Source organism: Neolamprologus multifasciatus, chromosome 3 (assembly GCF_963576455.1).
Source record: "Neolamprologus multifasciatus chromosome 3, fNeoMul1.2, whole genome shotgun sequence".
Taxonomy (NCBI): Eukaryota; Metazoa; Chordata; class Actinopteri; order Cichliformes; family Cichlidae; genus Neolamprologus; species Neolamprologus multifasciatus.
Genome location: NC_140441.1, coordinates 5,670,460 through 5,687,371, shown reverse-complemented (window position 1 = coordinate 5,687,371; position 16,912 = coordinate 5,670,460). Strand labels below are relative to the sequence as shown.

At 43.7% G+C, this 16,912-nt stretch overlaps 1 protein-coding gene across 1 annotated transcript in view; it reads left to right on the top strand.

The window, feature by feature from the left end:
• corin (corin, serine peptidase) overlaps nucleotides 1–15,016 on the top strand; it is a 29,115-nt gene extending 14,099 nt beyond the window's left edge. The window contains exons 9-24 of the mRNA XM_085154939.1: nucleotides 951–1,061; nucleotides 1,608–1,730; nucleotides 2,153–2,260; nucleotides 3,897–4,128; nucleotides 4,215–4,357; nucleotides 4,445–4,552; nucleotides 4,654–4,767; nucleotides 4,849–4,959; nucleotides 6,504–6,627; nucleotides 7,229–7,357; nucleotides 7,605–7,654; nucleotides 9,307–9,493; nucleotides 9,571–9,733; nucleotides 9,811–9,919; nucleotides 11,033–11,166; nucleotides 11,255–15,016. Coding sequence (XP_085011065.1) covers nucleotides 951–1,061; nucleotides 1,608–1,730; nucleotides 2,153–2,260; nucleotides 3,897–4,128; nucleotides 4,215–4,357; nucleotides 4,445–4,552; nucleotides 4,654–4,767; nucleotides 4,849–4,959; nucleotides 6,504–6,627; nucleotides 7,229–7,357; nucleotides 7,605–7,654; nucleotides 9,307–9,493; nucleotides 9,571–9,733; nucleotides 9,811–9,919; nucleotides 11,033–11,166; nucleotides 11,255–11,437 — 2,129 coding nt within the window. The 3' untranslated portion in view covers nucleotides 11,438–15,016. The remainder of the gene's footprint in view (nucleotides 1–950; nucleotides 1,062–1,607; nucleotides 1,731–2,152; nucleotides 2,261–3,896; nucleotides 4,129–4,214; nucleotides 4,358–4,444; nucleotides 4,553–4,653; nucleotides 4,768–4,848; nucleotides 4,960–6,503; nucleotides 6,628–7,228; nucleotides 7,358–7,604; nucleotides 7,655–9,306; nucleotides 9,494–9,570; nucleotides 9,734–9,810; nucleotides 9,920–11,032; nucleotides 11,167–11,254) is intronic.
• Nucleotides 15,017–16,912: the final 1,896 nt, after the last annotated feature.

Genomic DNA, 16,912 nt, shown 5'->3' with positions numbered 1-16,912 from the left:
CGAAGCCAGTTATCATTCCTGCACTGAGGCAACATATCAGTCTAACTGGTAAATTACTGGAACGCCACAAAGATAAATTTCATTAAAAGTGCAGCTGCTCTGCTCGTTTTTACCTTTGTATTCCTGTTCTTCATACACTACAGTAGCTTCACATGAGTTCAAAATCAACTTCTTAAAAAGTATTATTTTGGACCTCTGTGTGTCAGTTCATCCTGTCTCGAACAAACTGTAGCTCCTCTTTAAAGCCACCTATCTTCTAAATGACCTCACCAGCAGAAGGATATAACAATATCTAATCCCTCTCTGGGACACTAAAGATCCAGGATAGGGAAAAATGTGTGAAAGGGAGCACTTAGAGTAGCGGTCCCCAACCCCCGGGCCTCGGACCGGTACCGGTCCGTGAGTCGTTTGGTATCGGGCCGTGAGAGTTGAGGCTCAGGTGTGAAATGTATAGTTTTCAGGGTTTTTATCAGTTTTCAGATTATTTTGTTATCGTTTTTATCGTTAACTCGGTTTTCCTGGGTCTTTTCACGTGTGTTATGAATAAATCTTCTTTTTTTCGGTACCGGTACTAGTTTTATTTTGTTGTATTTATCCGCGACACCTTAAAGGCCGGTCCGTGAAAATATTGTCGGGCATAAACCGGTCCGTGGCGCAAAAAAGGTTGGAGACCACTGACTTAGAGCATTAAATCAATCAAATTTCTGAGTCTCATCATTTCACATCGTGTCTTTGTATCCCCATCCTTTAAATAAAGGCTTTAACTGTAATGTTGTACACAGTGACCTAGCTTTGTCAGGAAATGGCTAACCCAAACCTTTTACTGATGGAAGACTTAAACACATTTCATTATTACAAACTAAGTTAATTCAATGCTGTTAATAGAACAGACTCTGGAGGTCGTTCATGTTATTTGTTTTATCTGAGTGTAGCTAATTGCATGTCTACAGTGTGTGACGTGGCCCGGGAGCACCGGTGTGGTGATGGGCGCTGCGTGTCCAGAGACTGGCTCTGCGATGGTGACCACGACTGTCTGGACAAGAGCGACGAACTCAACTGCTGTGAGTGACAGCTGGCTTAGCTTTGAGACATCAGTCATGTTTGTAACTGGTGATTGATCTAAAGTTGTGTTCAAATTGATTTAATTGATTAGGAAAATAGTAGCCATGGCAACTCCTGACTTTTTCCATAGACGGCCACAGAAGGATTTAAACTAAGAAATGAGCGGTTTAACCTTCTTGATTCGCTCATAATTTAAACATTTTACTACTTATACTTTGTTTGCTGCTGGTTGTTCCCATTTTCACAGCTCGCTGAGCTCAGCAACACTTTCCAGTGGTGCACACTGCCCTCTGGTGGTGCTTTCATGTGGTGCACTACCAAAAAACAGCATCTTTGGATCAGTTAAAAGAAAAAAAGAGGAACTGCAGCAGGAACAAATGCACATATAGATGAAAGGACTGAATAGTGAATGTGAAGAAAGCTTTAGTCTGCCTCACATGGTTTCCACTCCGAGGGGAACGTGACAACTTGTGAGCGCTCAGCTGATTTACTGCTGTGTCACATGTTACTATAACTCATCAGAAATGACATGTGTGTGTTTGCAGCTTGTAAGAGTCAGGGTCTGCTGGAGTGCAGGAACGGTCAGTGCATTCCTTCTGCGTTTCGCTGCGACGGCGAGGACGACTGCAAAGACGGCAGCGATGAAGACAACTGCACCGTAGACCAGAGTGAGACTCTGTCATTAGAAGCAAAATCACACTAAAAGAAAGTTCAGAGAAACGAAGCTTTTGACCATAAAAGACAGAAGATCATTCAGATGAACTCAAACATCTCACACATGTCTTGGTAAATCTTAGATCCCTAATGACTAATAATTCATTTTCACAGCTAATCACATCCTAATCGTCACCACAACACAACACTTTTATTTATAAAGCAGCTTTCCTGCACAGAGGCAGATTCTTACAACTTAAAACAAGTTACAGGAGCCAAACTGTTATATATACTGACTGTTCTTCAAGCTAGAAGCAGTTCATTAGCTATCAGGTCCTTTTTGTCCCAGCAATCCTCCTCTGTCACACATCTTCAACATCCTATTTCCAGTATTTCCACTGTAGCGTCTTACCTGTGTGTGTGTGTGTGTTTCCAGGTCAGGGTGGATGTGTTCCCGGTCAGCCCAGCTGTATTGCCACTTCCTGTCAGCCCATGTGTGCTGGCGGCAACGCCGTGTGTGACCCGCGAAGCAACAGCAGCTGCAGTGAGTCATCAACAAAGGCTGTTTCCCAATTCAGGGTCTGCAGCCTCAACGATCCTCAAGGGCCGCGTACTTAAAGACCGCTAAGGCCGGAAGTGCGAGGCTTGTGAAATGGGACGGTCTAGCCTCCGTCGCGCTGCCCAGGTTGCCTAGCAACCATGATACTAACAGCTGGAAACGTTTCACACAGCTTTGTTTGACAGAAATGAAGGAGAAAATCTTTTGTTCATTTGTTTGTTTCTACATGAGCTTTGTTCATTCTCTGATTAAGCTCAGCTATTGAACGGCGTATATTTTAAAGTAAAGGCTTTAAAACCAAGTTAGTACAAACGTCACTAATGTCATATAACTTTGCCGACATGTGGCCAACAGGAATGTTTTAATGTTCTTCGTTATTAAACATTTGCACATAAATAAGTGACATAATATTCAGTACTTACTTAAAGTTTACTCTTCGGCGCCCCTCATCCGCCGTTTTTTTTTGGCAAAATTATCCACACCCACCGCCGCGCTATGCATTCTGGGATATGTTGGGCCACGAAGTCTACACCGCCACGTCCTTAAAATTCAGGGAAATGAAGGACGCATTTGAGGGCCGCATTTCGAGCAGCCTTCGAATTGGGACAGCCTTCGTCGCGTCGCTGTGACGTAATCGGCCTTAAAATGCGGCCTTTAAGGCTGCAGACCCTGAGTTGGGATACAGCCAAACTGTCCTCACAAAGATAAATGTGACAATGAGAAGCTTGTCACATTTAACCCTTTATCACCCAAGTATCACACCTGGATTTACTTTTTAATTTTGGCTGTAAAATCACAAAAAACACATCTTTCAGTTTCCAGTTGAATTTTCTATTTAACCCAAAATGCGGAGCTACAGTAATGAGGTGCACAGATGGTAAAATCCAGGCGGTATTGCCTCTATGTTCACACAGCAGCACCTTCTGAATCCAATATCCTAATCTCATACTCCGAATCGCCCAGTGAAGCTCTTCTCTTCTTTCCAAATTTCCTGGAGTTTTCTCCTCTGACAGTAACAGAGTTACTATATACTGCTGTTGTCACTGTTAAAGAGGAGAGAGACCATCCGGCACGCAGCCGTAAGCCATGTCAGGAGTGCCTGGTACACCTGTGAGGCTCCATTAATGCCGACCCATATCCTCATGTTTAGGAACAACATCTGCTTCATCCAGATGACATGTGTTTTTAAAGATTGTTTCAGCATGATGATGGCAAACCAAATCATTTTGCTGATATTTCAAAAGCAGCTGTAGTAAAATATTCTGACTGTTAAACTGTTAAACTGCAGGTCAGACCTGTTATTGTCTGAAAACATCTGGAGCTTTATCAGATGAAAAACACAATAAAGGAAGTCCAGAGCTCTGAACAGCTGGAATTCTGTATGAAGCAGAAACATTTCATCAGTCTCCACACACTTAAAATTACATTTTCACATATTCTTACATGACTTCTTTTTACTTCTCAGCTTTTATTTTGAAATTTTAAGGTAATCACCTTCTAACTTACAGGCTGAACTTGATTCATGCTTGGATGTATTTTAAACCTAAAAATGGAAGTTAGTCGTGTCGCATTATGTGGGTGAAAGTGAGTATTAGTCTTCACTCTGCGCTCTGTGTCCCAGCTCGCTGTGAGCCAATCAGCTTGGAGCTGTGTATGAACCTGCCCTACAACCTCACCAGCTTCCCCAACTACCTGGGTCACCTGTCCCAGAGAGAGAGCTCCGTGTCCTGGGAGTCGTCTCTGTTCCCCGCTTTGGTCCAGACCGGCTGCTACCAGTACCTGATGTTCTACGCCTGCACGCTGCTGGTACCGAAGTGTGACCCGGTCAGCCTGCAGAGGGTGCCGCCCTGCAGGTCAGCGCACCGTCAGCTAGTTCATCATCACTTTATTCCTTTCCTGTCTCCTTCCCTCACTCTGTCCTCACCCTCTCGCCCTGCAGGTCGTTGTGTCGCAGTGCAAAGGAGAAGTGTGAGTCGGTGCTCAGCATTGTGGGTTTGCAGTGGCCGGAAGACTCAGACTGCAGTCAGTTTCCAGAGGAGGGAGGAAACACAACCTGCCTGCTGCCAGAGGCCGGCGTCGACGGTACGCTCCGTTTGTCCCGACGATCGCTGAAACTTTCTGCTCCTCAAACTAAAATCTTCTGTTTAATGTGTGTTTCCGTGGCGACAGAGTGCTCTCCGAGCCACTTCAAGTGCAGGTCAGGTCGCTGCGTGCTGGCAAGCAAACGCTGCGACGGACACCTGGACTGTGACGACCACAGCGACGAGGACAACTGCGGTGAGTCATTTCAGAGTCATCGAGGCCGCTGCGGCCTCATCCAGACGAACGCTTCAGCAGTTTAGTGCAGCAGGTCATGATCTCACCTTTCTGTGCGTCAGGCTGCTCTGAGCGTGCTCTGTGGGAGTGTCCCGGCAGCACAGTCTGCATTAAAGCCAGTATGATCTGCGATGGGTTCCCAGACTGCCCCCAGCTGGTGGACGAGACCAACTGCTGTAAGACTCCCTGATGTTGATGTCATTATGTTTTGTTCTTCCTGACTGTATTATTAATGATATGTATTCATATTTCCTCAGCGGTGTGCAGGGATAACGAGCTTTCCTGTAACAACCACCAGTGTGTCCATCGCACTCTGTGGTGTGATGGAAAGAAGCACTGCTCAGACAGCTCCGACGAGTGGAACTGTGGTAGGATGGTCCCACTTTTAAAACGTTGGGTTGTTCTTTAATATGTTGACATACTCATGAGTGCAGCTTTGGTCCTTCTACTTTACATCTCTGTGTCTGCTTATTTATACTTTCACTAACTATTGATAACGGTGAAACAGCAGAGTGTTTGTAGCAGGAAGCTGTGTATCATCTGCGTAAAGTGAAGTTCAACTCGGGATGCGCTGATACCACTTTTTTGGAAACGAGTACGAGTACTTGCATTTCAGTACTCACCGATACTGAGTACTTAATAAAAACATGATTTAAATTTACAGGTAACAGCTTTAGTCCTATAATTTAACAAAAAACAAACAAACAAGGGACTAGTTTGGAATTAAGAACATTTATTTAAAATGAAAAGCATGTTGTATACAACATATTACAGAATAAATAATTATGAAAAAAAATGTAAACAGTGACAGTGCAACTCAAGTATTGTTTTCAGTTTATTGTAAACTCTGCCGCTTTGGACAACACAAGGGGCATTAATAAACATCTTTGCTATTTAGTGCACAATATTTGAATAAACTAACAACATCCACCAACATAGAACTGTGGCAGTCAGTGCAGCTGAGGTAGGTATTAACATCAAGTCTAAGATGACTCACTTAATGGAGAGAAAAGTTAGTGGCATGGTTTGTTTTTTAAGAAAAGTAGCTTTTCTGCATTATCAGCATTCAGACTGTTTCTGTTTTCATCTATAATGTGTGACACTGAGCTAAAAAGCCTTTCACTTTCCACACTGCTACATGGGGCTGAGAGGTATTTACTCGTCTGTTTCTCTGTTTAGAAGTCTCACTAGCACAGTCACAGCTGGGATGACATCAGAGGCTAGTGCGTCGTAGCTGCTCACTTTTTTAGTTAGTTCCTCAAAGGGGGCGAGGACGGCAACAGTCGTCTCCATGAGAGCCCATTGGTGAGCGGTGAGATAGTCAGGGAGTTCGTGCTCGGACACGCCCAGCACTCGCTTTTGCTCAACGAGGGACTGGAGCATGTAATACGTGCTGTTCCAGCGCGTCTGTACGTCCTGCTGCAGTCTCTTTATTGGCTGGTTGAGCTGTCCCTGAATGTCCTCGAGGCGGGAGTAGGCTAAGGCGGAATGTTTAAAATGCCCAACTATTTCTGTCCCACTGCTGTAGCATCAGCTATGCTCCTCTGTGCTAATAAGCGTGGGTAAACTCTTTGTACTCGTTGTTGTGTTGGGGGCGGGCACTCGGTGCCTGTGATTAACCCCTTACATGCCGCTCAAACATAGACAGGTCTCAGACCGTGGTATCGGTCCCCGGTATCGGGGGACTTTTAACAAGTACGAGTACTTTAGAAAATGTGGTATCGAGGCCGATACCAGTACCGGTATCGGTGCATCCCTAAGTCCAACATGATAAAGTTGCACAGGGAACATTTATTTACTGGTTTTAAAAAAAGGAATTTCAGACTTGACTTATAAACAGAGGTATTTTACAGTATTTCCTCTCTGACGAGTGTTTACTCTCCAAACATGCGCTGGTCTGTTCTCTCTGCAGTGTCTCTGTCCGATCGATCGGGCTCTGTGCTGACGGTGTTTAAGACGGCGGCAGAGTATCAGGTCTGTGCAGACGAGTGGACCGACGAGCTGAGCGAACTGACCTGCAACCAGCTGGGACTAGGGTAAGGTTAGTAACACACGCACACGTGTTCGCAGCACTTCAGAGGACGTCATTAAAGACTTTCTTCACATTCAAATGTTTTTAGTTATGATGTGGAGATAAATGAGACGAGTCCCCAAAGTGTGAAGTAAAAACAAAGAGCAGCCAGTTGGACTTCCTGTCTTGTGTTTCTCACCTCCGACTCCAGCTGCATCATCCCGGACTACAGCTGACAGGCTCAGACTGTGGAGTTGGAGTCTGGCCTTGGGATGAGAAACTGACTGGAGACACGTTATTCTGAGGGAAACTCTAAATACATACACAAACCAACTAAAAGTAGTTTTTAGACGAGCACTGCAGGCATTGATCTTTGTAGACATTACCCAGAGGAGCTGGAGGTGAAAACAGATGTCTGACTCACAGATATCCTGTCAGATTCATCCTTGTAAAAGTAATTATTTGTGGGTTTGTTCTGTGAGAACAGAGCAGGTAATTGTCAGCGTTGTGTCTCGAGCACACTCCACCCAGACAGCTTCACTGACCTAAAGCAAACACATTGTTTCCTGCAGTGTGAGTGTTTCTGAGTTTCTGATGCAATAAGCATGTTGTGTTTGTATCTGCAGGGTTCCCTCCTCTGTTTCCAGGGTGCCCGATCAGCCCGGCGTCCAAGGCCGTCGACGCTGGTTACACGTCCACCCTGAGTGGCGCCAGAGGAACGGTTCTGCGCTGCAGGCCCGGCTGGAAAAGAGAAGGTAAGGAGCTCGTGGTGAGTCGGTCAAAGAGACCAAACTGAGGCTGATTCAATAAGACGGCCTCAGTCCAGCTTTGAGTTTGTCAGCCGGGCACTGATGTTAAAAACTGTCTGCAGCATTTTGGCTGAGCCCATCAGGCAGGAAACAGGACACCTGTTCAGGCAGGATGATGCTGTTTTGAAGAATTACTGTGAGCTGGTGTCGCACTGATGTGTTTATAACAGACGTTTTTCTGTCTGTCCTGCAGTCATGCGTGTCACTCCAGGCAGAGAGTTTCAGTCCTGTGTACCAGAGAAGGTAAACCTTCTTCTTTTATCCCTTACTCTCAAATCAGTGTGTTTGTAGAAGCATGTTAAAGTGGACGTCTTTAACCTTTCCCTCAGAGTCTTGCTCTGGTGGTGGATGCTCATAAAATAATAATGAGGTCAATAATGGTGCGCTAAGGTTTTTTTTTTTTCTGCTCTGGCTCTGCATGATGTCACAGAGAGCATCTATATCGTTATCTCTGATGTTCCAAGCTTCTGTTTGCAAAGAACAGCCATTCAGGGTTTGACTTATAAAGAATGGAGCTAAAAATGCCTGTTTTTAAGGGGCTGCGCAAAGGCCCAGTGTGAGATAAAGAAGTGTGATTTTGAACTCTGAATCATGCAAAGCTACTGTAGTTGAGTTGAAAAGTCAAACGGAGGTGCTTTGCATGAGCAGGAGTAGATCAGCACTGTCACTCCTCCTGCTACCAACAGATGGAGCTCAAATTCAAAAGTTTAATCTCAAAAATTATCAAAGCAGCCACATTCAGCGCTGCAGTCACTTATACACCGTTATGTATGAGGTCCAGCTGTTGATCAGCATCAACAGCTGGACCTCAAGCACGCAAGGTTTAAGTGTAGTTTGGTATTTTGGAGTTCAGATGTCCAGCTGTTGTCTGACTGATGTTGACTGTGTGTCAGCTCCTGACCAATTATACGGCGTTCTCTGTCACAACCTGCCTGTTGTCTGCAGATTGACTGAAGCAGACATAACAATTATAGATTGTATATATCACACCGTGAAGCAGAGGCCTCATTTTAAAGCCTTTACCTTATAACTGTGTGGCTGCCACCATATTGGAGCCTGAAGTGACGATCTGTTGGTACAATTAACCACACACCAGATATATCAATATTATTATTATTATTATTATCATCAATATTATTATTATTATTATCATCATCAATATTATTATTATTATTATTATTATCATCAATATTATTATTATTATTATCATTATTATTATTATTATTATTATTATATCAATATTATTATTATTATTATTATATCAATATTATTATTATTATTATCATCATCAATATTATTATTATTATTATTATTATCATCAATATTATTATTATTATTATCAATATTATTATTATTATTATTATTATATCAATATTATTATTATTATTATTATATCAATATTATTATTATTATTATTATCATCAATATTATTATTATTATTATCATCAATATTATTATTATTATTATTATTATTATCAATATTATTATTATTATTATTATTATCAATATTATTATTATTATTATTATTATTATTATTATTATTATTATTATTATTTATCAGATAATTGCATTAAAAATGCTTCAAAAAGGCTCCAACTGTACAAACACAGCTCAGGAACTCAAGTCGCCGTCCAGCTGTCAGCCAAAGAGGCCACACCCCCACGAATATAACTTTAATGATTAACATGGCATCAGAGACCAAGACCGTTTTCTGTATTAGGCTGTAAACATGTTTGTTTCTGGTGTAAAGTGGACATTTAACACGGGAGTCTCTGTGGGCTGTTGCCCTTTTGGAGCCTCAAGTGGACGTTGGAGGAACTGCAGGCTGTGAGGTTGCTGTTTGGCCGTGATGGCTCATCATAAACAAATCCAGTTTGTCTCTTTGTCGCCGTCAGAGTGCGGTCTACGCCAGGTGGTGGGCCTTCACCCTCACAGGAAGAAGCGGATTCTGGGTGGCCGGGTGTCCCGGCGGGGGGCGTGGCCCTGGCAGTGCTCGCTGCAGAGCGGTCAGAGCGGACACGTCTGCGGCTGCGTCCTCATCGCCCGGAAGTGGGCTCTGACAGTCGCCCACTGCTTCGAGGGGTAAGGCGTCAGGACATGTCGTCAATAAGCCGCATTTTATTTTAATCTCGAACACTAAAGGCGTGTGTGTGTCGCAGGAGAGAGAGTGCAGACCTGTGGAAGGTGGTGCTGGGCATCAACAACCTGGACCACCCGGGAGGTCACAGTCAGAGCCGAGGGGTGCGCTCCATCGTCGTGCACCCGCGCTACAACCGGGCGGTGGTGGACTACGACATCAGTATAGTGGAGCTGGACTCTGAGGTCAGAGCGTGCTGCTGCACAGGATCGAGTATCAGCTGTGGTCGCACTGGACTGATGAGGCGTGTTAATGTTTGCAGATCGAGGAGACGGCCTTCGTCAGACCGGTGTGTCTGCCTCAGCCGGGCCAGCTGCCTTTACCCGACTCCTACTGTTACATCACCGGCTGGGGTCACATGGGCAACAGGAGTGAGTACACACACTTCACTCTTTGGCCGTATCCCACTCTTACTCTTAGACTAAACTCGCTTTTTGTACAAGTGGGCACGGACACATCTTTCAATCATTTTTCATCTACCAGAGTTTTATTCCCGTCACGTAGAGCCGGTGCTTTTAGACTTTACATCGTCCTGCTCTCTGTCTTCATCTGCTGGCTGAAAAACATCAGGCTGGCAGCTCTTTTTGAAAGCAGAAAGAATGAGCCGAGTCAGAGTTTCTGCTCTCGTTATTCAGACGTCACTCTGAGAGAGAAAGGATATAACTCACTTTCTCAAGCGCTCTAAATCGAGACTCCATCACCGTGAAAGTTACATAAACTTGAAATCATGCAGCTTGGTTTGAATCTACAAACCTTTCTCCTGCTTGTAAAGTTGTAACTGACGTTTCATTAAACTCTCAAACTAGTTTCATTCATTTCAGATTAGCGAGCAGTTAAGCAAGAAAACTCTTGGCGTAGCTTACCAAAGATATTGTGTGGATTGAAATGAGCTTGGAGCGCGTCTGGTCTCACTGTTGCACCCACACGTGTGTCACAGGACCGACGCCGATCCTGGGAATGCTCCAGGCGTGGCCGGTTCGCGTTCCAGCCCCAATGCAGCTGCCGCAGCTGGTCGTTTCCACTCAGGAAAATATTCGAGTTTCCACCAGATACACACCAGCATGTTTCAGGGTCACACAGGTGGCTCCAAGAATAACTCCAAGTCTATAGTTTTTATTCTATTTTTCACCTCAGTCTCCATAATCATAATCATAATCTGCCTTTTGTGCTCAAAACGCTTTCTACTTCACGTCTCAATCACCTAATCATGCACACACTCATGCAGCTTTTACATTTACACACTTAGACACCAGTGGATGCATCAGGGGCAACTTGGAGTTCATTTTTATGTCCAAGGACACTTGGAACGACAAAAAAGACGTGCTTTTTAGTCGCCAAGAGCGTCCTCCGTGTGAAAACAGTGCTCGTTCTTTCTGATCTTTGAGCTTTAACGTCCTTTGAAAGGAAAGCTCAGCGTACTTTGAGATCCTGAGCGCTCTCGTTATATTTAAAGCCTCCTCTTCATCCTGTGTGTTTGTGTGCAGTGCCCTTTAAACTGCAGGAAGGGGAGGTCCGGATCATCTCTCTGTCTCAGTGTCAGTCCTACTTCGACATGAAGACCATCACTCCCAGAATGCTTTGTGCCGGCTATGAAGCTGGAACCGTCGACTCCTGCATGGTAACATCTGCACCAACATTAGTGTGCAGCATGAAGTACCGAGCCCACACAGTTTCTCAGTGTGTGTGTGTTTAACGTGTGTGTTCAGGGCGACAGCGGCGGCCCACTGGTGTGCGAGGAGAGCAGCGGTCGCTGGACGCTGTTCGGCCTGACGTCGTGGGGCAGCGTGTGCTTCAGTAAAGTGCTCGGCCCCGGGGTTTACAGCAACGTCACGCACTTCACCCCCTGGATCCAACAGCAGATCTACATCCACACATACCTGACCGACTGACACATACGCTCACTCGCCCGACACTTCCTGCTCCAAGCTCTCGTTCATTCCAGAAGGAAGTGATGTCATCGTCAGCCACAACACACGTTCGGTTCCTTCACCTGTGCCTATACTGATAGCTTCAGACGCTGTGTGAGCAGCTCGCTGATGTTGTCGGTGATTGAAAGCTACATCCATACAATCACTGAACTCTGACCTTATTGTTTTCATTACTTGACACATTCACACCTACAAACATCACAGAAACAAAAACTGTGACGGTTAACCAACGCTCAGTGCTTCATGCTGGACTTTATACTAAGATACTTTTAAATTATGTAGTTCGAACCAAACATTAGACTAAAAAAACGACGAAGCATCAAAGACGGCAGTTCCTCTGCTGGGCTTCATCTCAGCTAACTAAAATCACAGGAAACACCCAGCACACTTTTCAATTCAATTTATTTCAGTTCAACTTTATTTATATAGAACCAAATCACAACAACAGATACATCAAGATGCTTTATATTGTAAGGTAAACAAACTTGAATTCTGAGCAATGAAAACTCTGTTTAAACTCCATCATGAGACATTCAGCAGTGGTTTCATTTCACAGCGTTTTGCTTCTGTCACAAACTACACTATCCTCACACAGACCTAACAACTGCTCAAAGTGAAACTGGTTAAAAAGATGCTGCTCAAAACCTCTAGTTTGACCAGTTCAACCAGTCCAAGCCAAACAGATTGCAAAGGTTGCATCGAAGCTTGTCTGCAACTGCTCGCAGAAGGAAAACGTAAAAGTGTTTGACGTGCAGTCGGCGAGTAGTTGCAGGTTGGAGGTTGCGAACCAGCCTCCAGGCCTGAGTGAGGACTTAGAGCAGTAGTTCAAACTCAACGTTGTGATGTTCATGTGTATCAGATGGCACATGGTCTGTTTCCAAGAACTCCATAAACTTCTTGTTGAAACTTTAAATCAGCATTAAAGCAGAAAAACTCCATTTCAGTCATTTTCTCCGGCTACTTTGCCGGAAATACTCCTCAAGGTTTCTGAAGAACGTTGTCTTAAGGAGGAGCTAAAACAGCTTGTTTCAGACATAAGTTAAAGAAGGATTATTATAAAGTGTGACTCATGCACAGCTACTCTAGAAACATCAAGGAATACAAATATGGAGCTGGAAATGAGCAGGATAGATTCACTTACTTACCTAACTCATTAATCCCTATTTTAAAAAGTATTTAATAACAGCATTTAACAGATTAATGATAGTTTTGCAGCTGTGATACAAAATTGTGTTTGTGTTAAACATCCTGTAAGCAGAAGCTAAATCTGCTGTTTCAGAGAAGATTGAGGACTGTTTCCCGGACAGTAGCTGTGAAACCGAACATTTAATGATATTAAGGCGTTTAGCGCTGAAGCTGCTAAAACAGACCAGCCGAGCACTCATTTTCCCACAATGCTTCACTCTATAGTGCCTAGCAGTAAAAAAAAAGAGAAAAAAAACAAAAACAAATTTGTTACTTGTACAATGTCGTACTGTACGTGTGTGTGTGAGTGTACGCTGCTGTGTGAGCGTCAGGAAGTGCTTCAAACCACACTGGCAATTTATATCGGGCAACTTTGATGGTCAACATGTAACTTTGTTCTCGCAGCTGCTAGTTACATTTATTTTCTTTCAGACAGAAACCTGTAACTGACCCCCCCAACCCCAGTCGTGCTGTATAATGGCACATGAAGATGTAACACAAGCTTTATTTTTGTATATAGCATACACCGATGTAGTTTTAAGCTGTGTTTATTCATGTTTGTTTACGATGATGAAAAATGTCTTCAGAGGTGAAGTTAGAACAATGCAGATCATTAGCCTTTAAAGTTTCTGGCTTACAGATATATCGTTAGTAAACAGTTAATAACACGCTTATTAAAAATGATAAATCAGGGGAAAGTAAAGTAACCTAAATGTTCATCAAAGTGGATAAAGCGCAAAAAAGCAAATATTTAAACTGCCTGTGAAGTATAACTTTAATGTGTTGCTAATGTGGAAACATTAGTATTAATCCAAATGTTAACATAAGACATATGAGCTTTATCTCGTGTATGAGACGGTCAGACTGTAGTTTAAAGCTAGCAGACTCACTAACACAAACGATTAACTGCCAAATTAGCGCCAGCTAGAGTACGAAGCACAAATGTAGCACAGTATAGAGCGTTTAATGATGTGTTTTCATAGCGTTAGCACTAAGCTACATTAGCTTTTGCTGTGTATTTACAAGCCGTTTAGGTCCAACTGTTCAACAGTAACAGTTTTCACACCTTAGCTGAACTAGAAGGAGGAAAAAAAGATATTAAGACTTCATTAAAACTCACAACAGACGGTTTGTTTGCAGTTTACGTGTCTTGACGGCGTTTTTTTAGATGACTCTTCAAACACGGAGAGTGTTTGAAGAGTCAAATTTTCTTTGTTGCAGTACTCCGAGTGATCACTGGGGTGTTGCCTCTATTTACATACACATGTTTACCACATTTATGCTTTAAGCTAACTGCCTCACACTGAATTCACTGAAATATTAATGGTAATGTTTTTGTTTGTTTTGTTTGCCTCATATGTGTGACAAAAGTACTCACACAGACAGCAAAGAAGCATCAATACTACAGAGGAAAACCCTAACTCATACTGAGGCCTCAGTCACACAGGCCTAGAGACACTCTAGGTCACAGGGGGAAACATGTAGTCCTCAATCGGTTGGCAAGTGGTTGCTAGCTGTTGCCAGGTGAAATCAGTCACAACAAAGGTGAACCACCAAAAATCTCCACGTGATGGTTGGTTGTTAGCAGTTTGCAGTGACTCCTCCTAATTTGTCTGTAAGACATCTTCTCATTTTTCCCTGCACACAGTGGTTGCCTGGTGGTTGCCAACCAGTCTCTAGGCCTTGTGACTGGAGCTTTAGACTTCTGGTGGAGCTAGTGGACATGCAGGCGGTGATTCCTGTTTTTCTCCACCAGAGACTCCAAAAGGCTGAATGCTGGTCATAATACACCCTGCAGTTATCTGGGCTTTTGTTTCAGAAAGCAGGTTTAGTGAAAACTCTGAGTTTGTCAAACCTGAGATGTAAGTTTAAAACAAAGGTGGAAATGTTTCTTGGAGGCTGTGAATTTGTTTCACTTGGCGAGATCAACATTTTAGCACTTCTCCCCATTTCGACTCCCTGTGAACCCAGTGGAAGAGTTGCCCAACGAATTGCCCCGTTGACCTTCTGTGCTGAGGTCGGACTCACATCCAGAACATTCCAAGTTGCTGCTGCTGATGTTGTTTTGTGTGTTTGGTTTTTTAAGAGTATTTTTCTACAGCGTTTTGTATGTCATGCTTCTTACACAGGGCTGTTAGTGTGTGTGTGTGTGTGTGTGTGTGTGTGAGCACACAGTCACATGTACGGACTGTGTGTTTGTTTCTTCCTGATTTAGCTGTTATGACTTTGTTATCATGATGATGATGATTATGATTCAAATGCTTTATGGACAGACTGTAGCCTTTAATGTTTGTGTAAACAGTGAATATTTGGTTTATATCATCTTGTATCACACTAATAAACTTATACACACACTCTCTCCTCTGTGTGTGTTTGACCTAAAGTGCTCTAAACACGAGTCATGAAAGGTTTGCCGAGGGTTATGTTTAGATTAAGTAATGCGCGACTGCATATGTGACTCACGGCGTGTCTGCAGAGGCGTCACGTCTCTTTCCACTTCCTCTAGTCCAGAAAAAGAGATAAACAATGGAGATGTCGAGTGTCAGAAGTATCTTTAGATGGAGATTTTAAATAGAACGTGCTCAGACTGGAGAACTGTGCTCTGGGAATAATAAAAAGCCTTAAAAACACTCTGGTTTAGTTAAAGACAAGCACAGTCCCAATAGGCTTGCTACACAGTTTTTATATCAGTTGTGCTTCCTTCAAAAGCTTCCTGGAGTTAGTTGTCTGGGTTGTAGAGGGTCCTTTCCCAATAAATAAAGACAGAGAAAGTCTGTTAGCTGACAAAGACTGAGCACAGAAACCACACTTCAACTGCAATTACAATGTGTGAATGTGTTGCTTTGCTCACAAAGTATTTCAAACACAAGCTCAGTGCTAACAAATATTCTCTAAAAACCCAGGAGATCATTTAAATCCAAGCAAACTGTCTATGAACAGATGAAACCCACGACTCCGAGCGTGCTGCAAAGATCCCACCAAGAACAGACGTGGAAATAACCTGAAGAAGGTACCACAGAAAAAGGCGGCAGTGGGGGTATCGTCATTGTTTAGGCCCACTTTGCTGTCCTGCAGTAAAAAAATAAAAACGTATGAAGCATTGCTCGTTTACTCGCAGTATCATGCTTTATAGACTGTATAGATAATGTCTACGACTGAAGTAGGCAGTACTTTGATTTCGCCTGGAAGAGTCGAATAATCCATAAAACCCGTGAGAGCACAACCAATCACAACACGCAAATATCGTTTCCATGCATGGATGTTTTCAAAAAAATGTGGTATTTTTTATCAAATATTTGTGTACGCCATATAGATGCGGCACTCACAGTGGACTATGTCACAGCAAACAAAGAGCAGAGAGCCGAGAGCGACAAAGGTCCCTGCATGTCCGCTGTTTCTATCATCGGGTATAAAACACCAGGACATGACTACAAGTTTAATTAACACATAATACAATATGCACAGTCATGAATGCGCTGGCAGTGGTGCTGGTCACATCGCAGGCGCTACATGGAGTCACTACAACAGTCTAAATGAACAGGTTTGCAGGTCCGGGTCACTGCTGCCCAGACTGTTGACTTACAAGGAAGCACCTCAGCTGGGAGGCATCCACGAGGCATGACAGTCAGGTCCCTGAACCACAGCAGGCTCCTGTGGATGTGGACAGCCTTCAGAGGCAGCTCATACCTGCAACCACAGCTCACAGACAGAGCAGATCGATCAGTAAATCAGCAGCTTTGCATTCAGATTCAGGTCTCTCTCGACCACAGATAGTTGCAGTGCCCACGTTACTGCAGACGCTGCACCGATCCATCCACCAGTCTCCTCCTTTCTCCCTCGCTCACAAACCCCAAGATACTTAAACTCCCTCGTTGGGGCAGCATCTTACTCCCAGTCCAGAGCGCTGCCGCCGTCCTGTTGTTCACATCCTCAGTCTGGTAACCGCTGATTCTCCAAGCAAACATCTCAAACAAATCAAAGTAGAACGTCCAAACGTCTTGTCTCACTTGGCGAGCATCACAAACAGTATTCGTCACAACTTCCTGACTCTTAAGAAGATAATACCCTGATGGGTTAATAGTTAGTTGCAGAAGCAAACCACTAATCCTCAGATACGTGCGTGCACAGGTGTGGTTTTTGGATCACAAAGCAGTGGTTTCATCGCGCCTCTCAGCTCTGATTTAACTCCTCACACGAACATTTCAGCTTCTACAAAAAGGTCAAAGCTGGCCGTCACCTCAGCACCTGCGC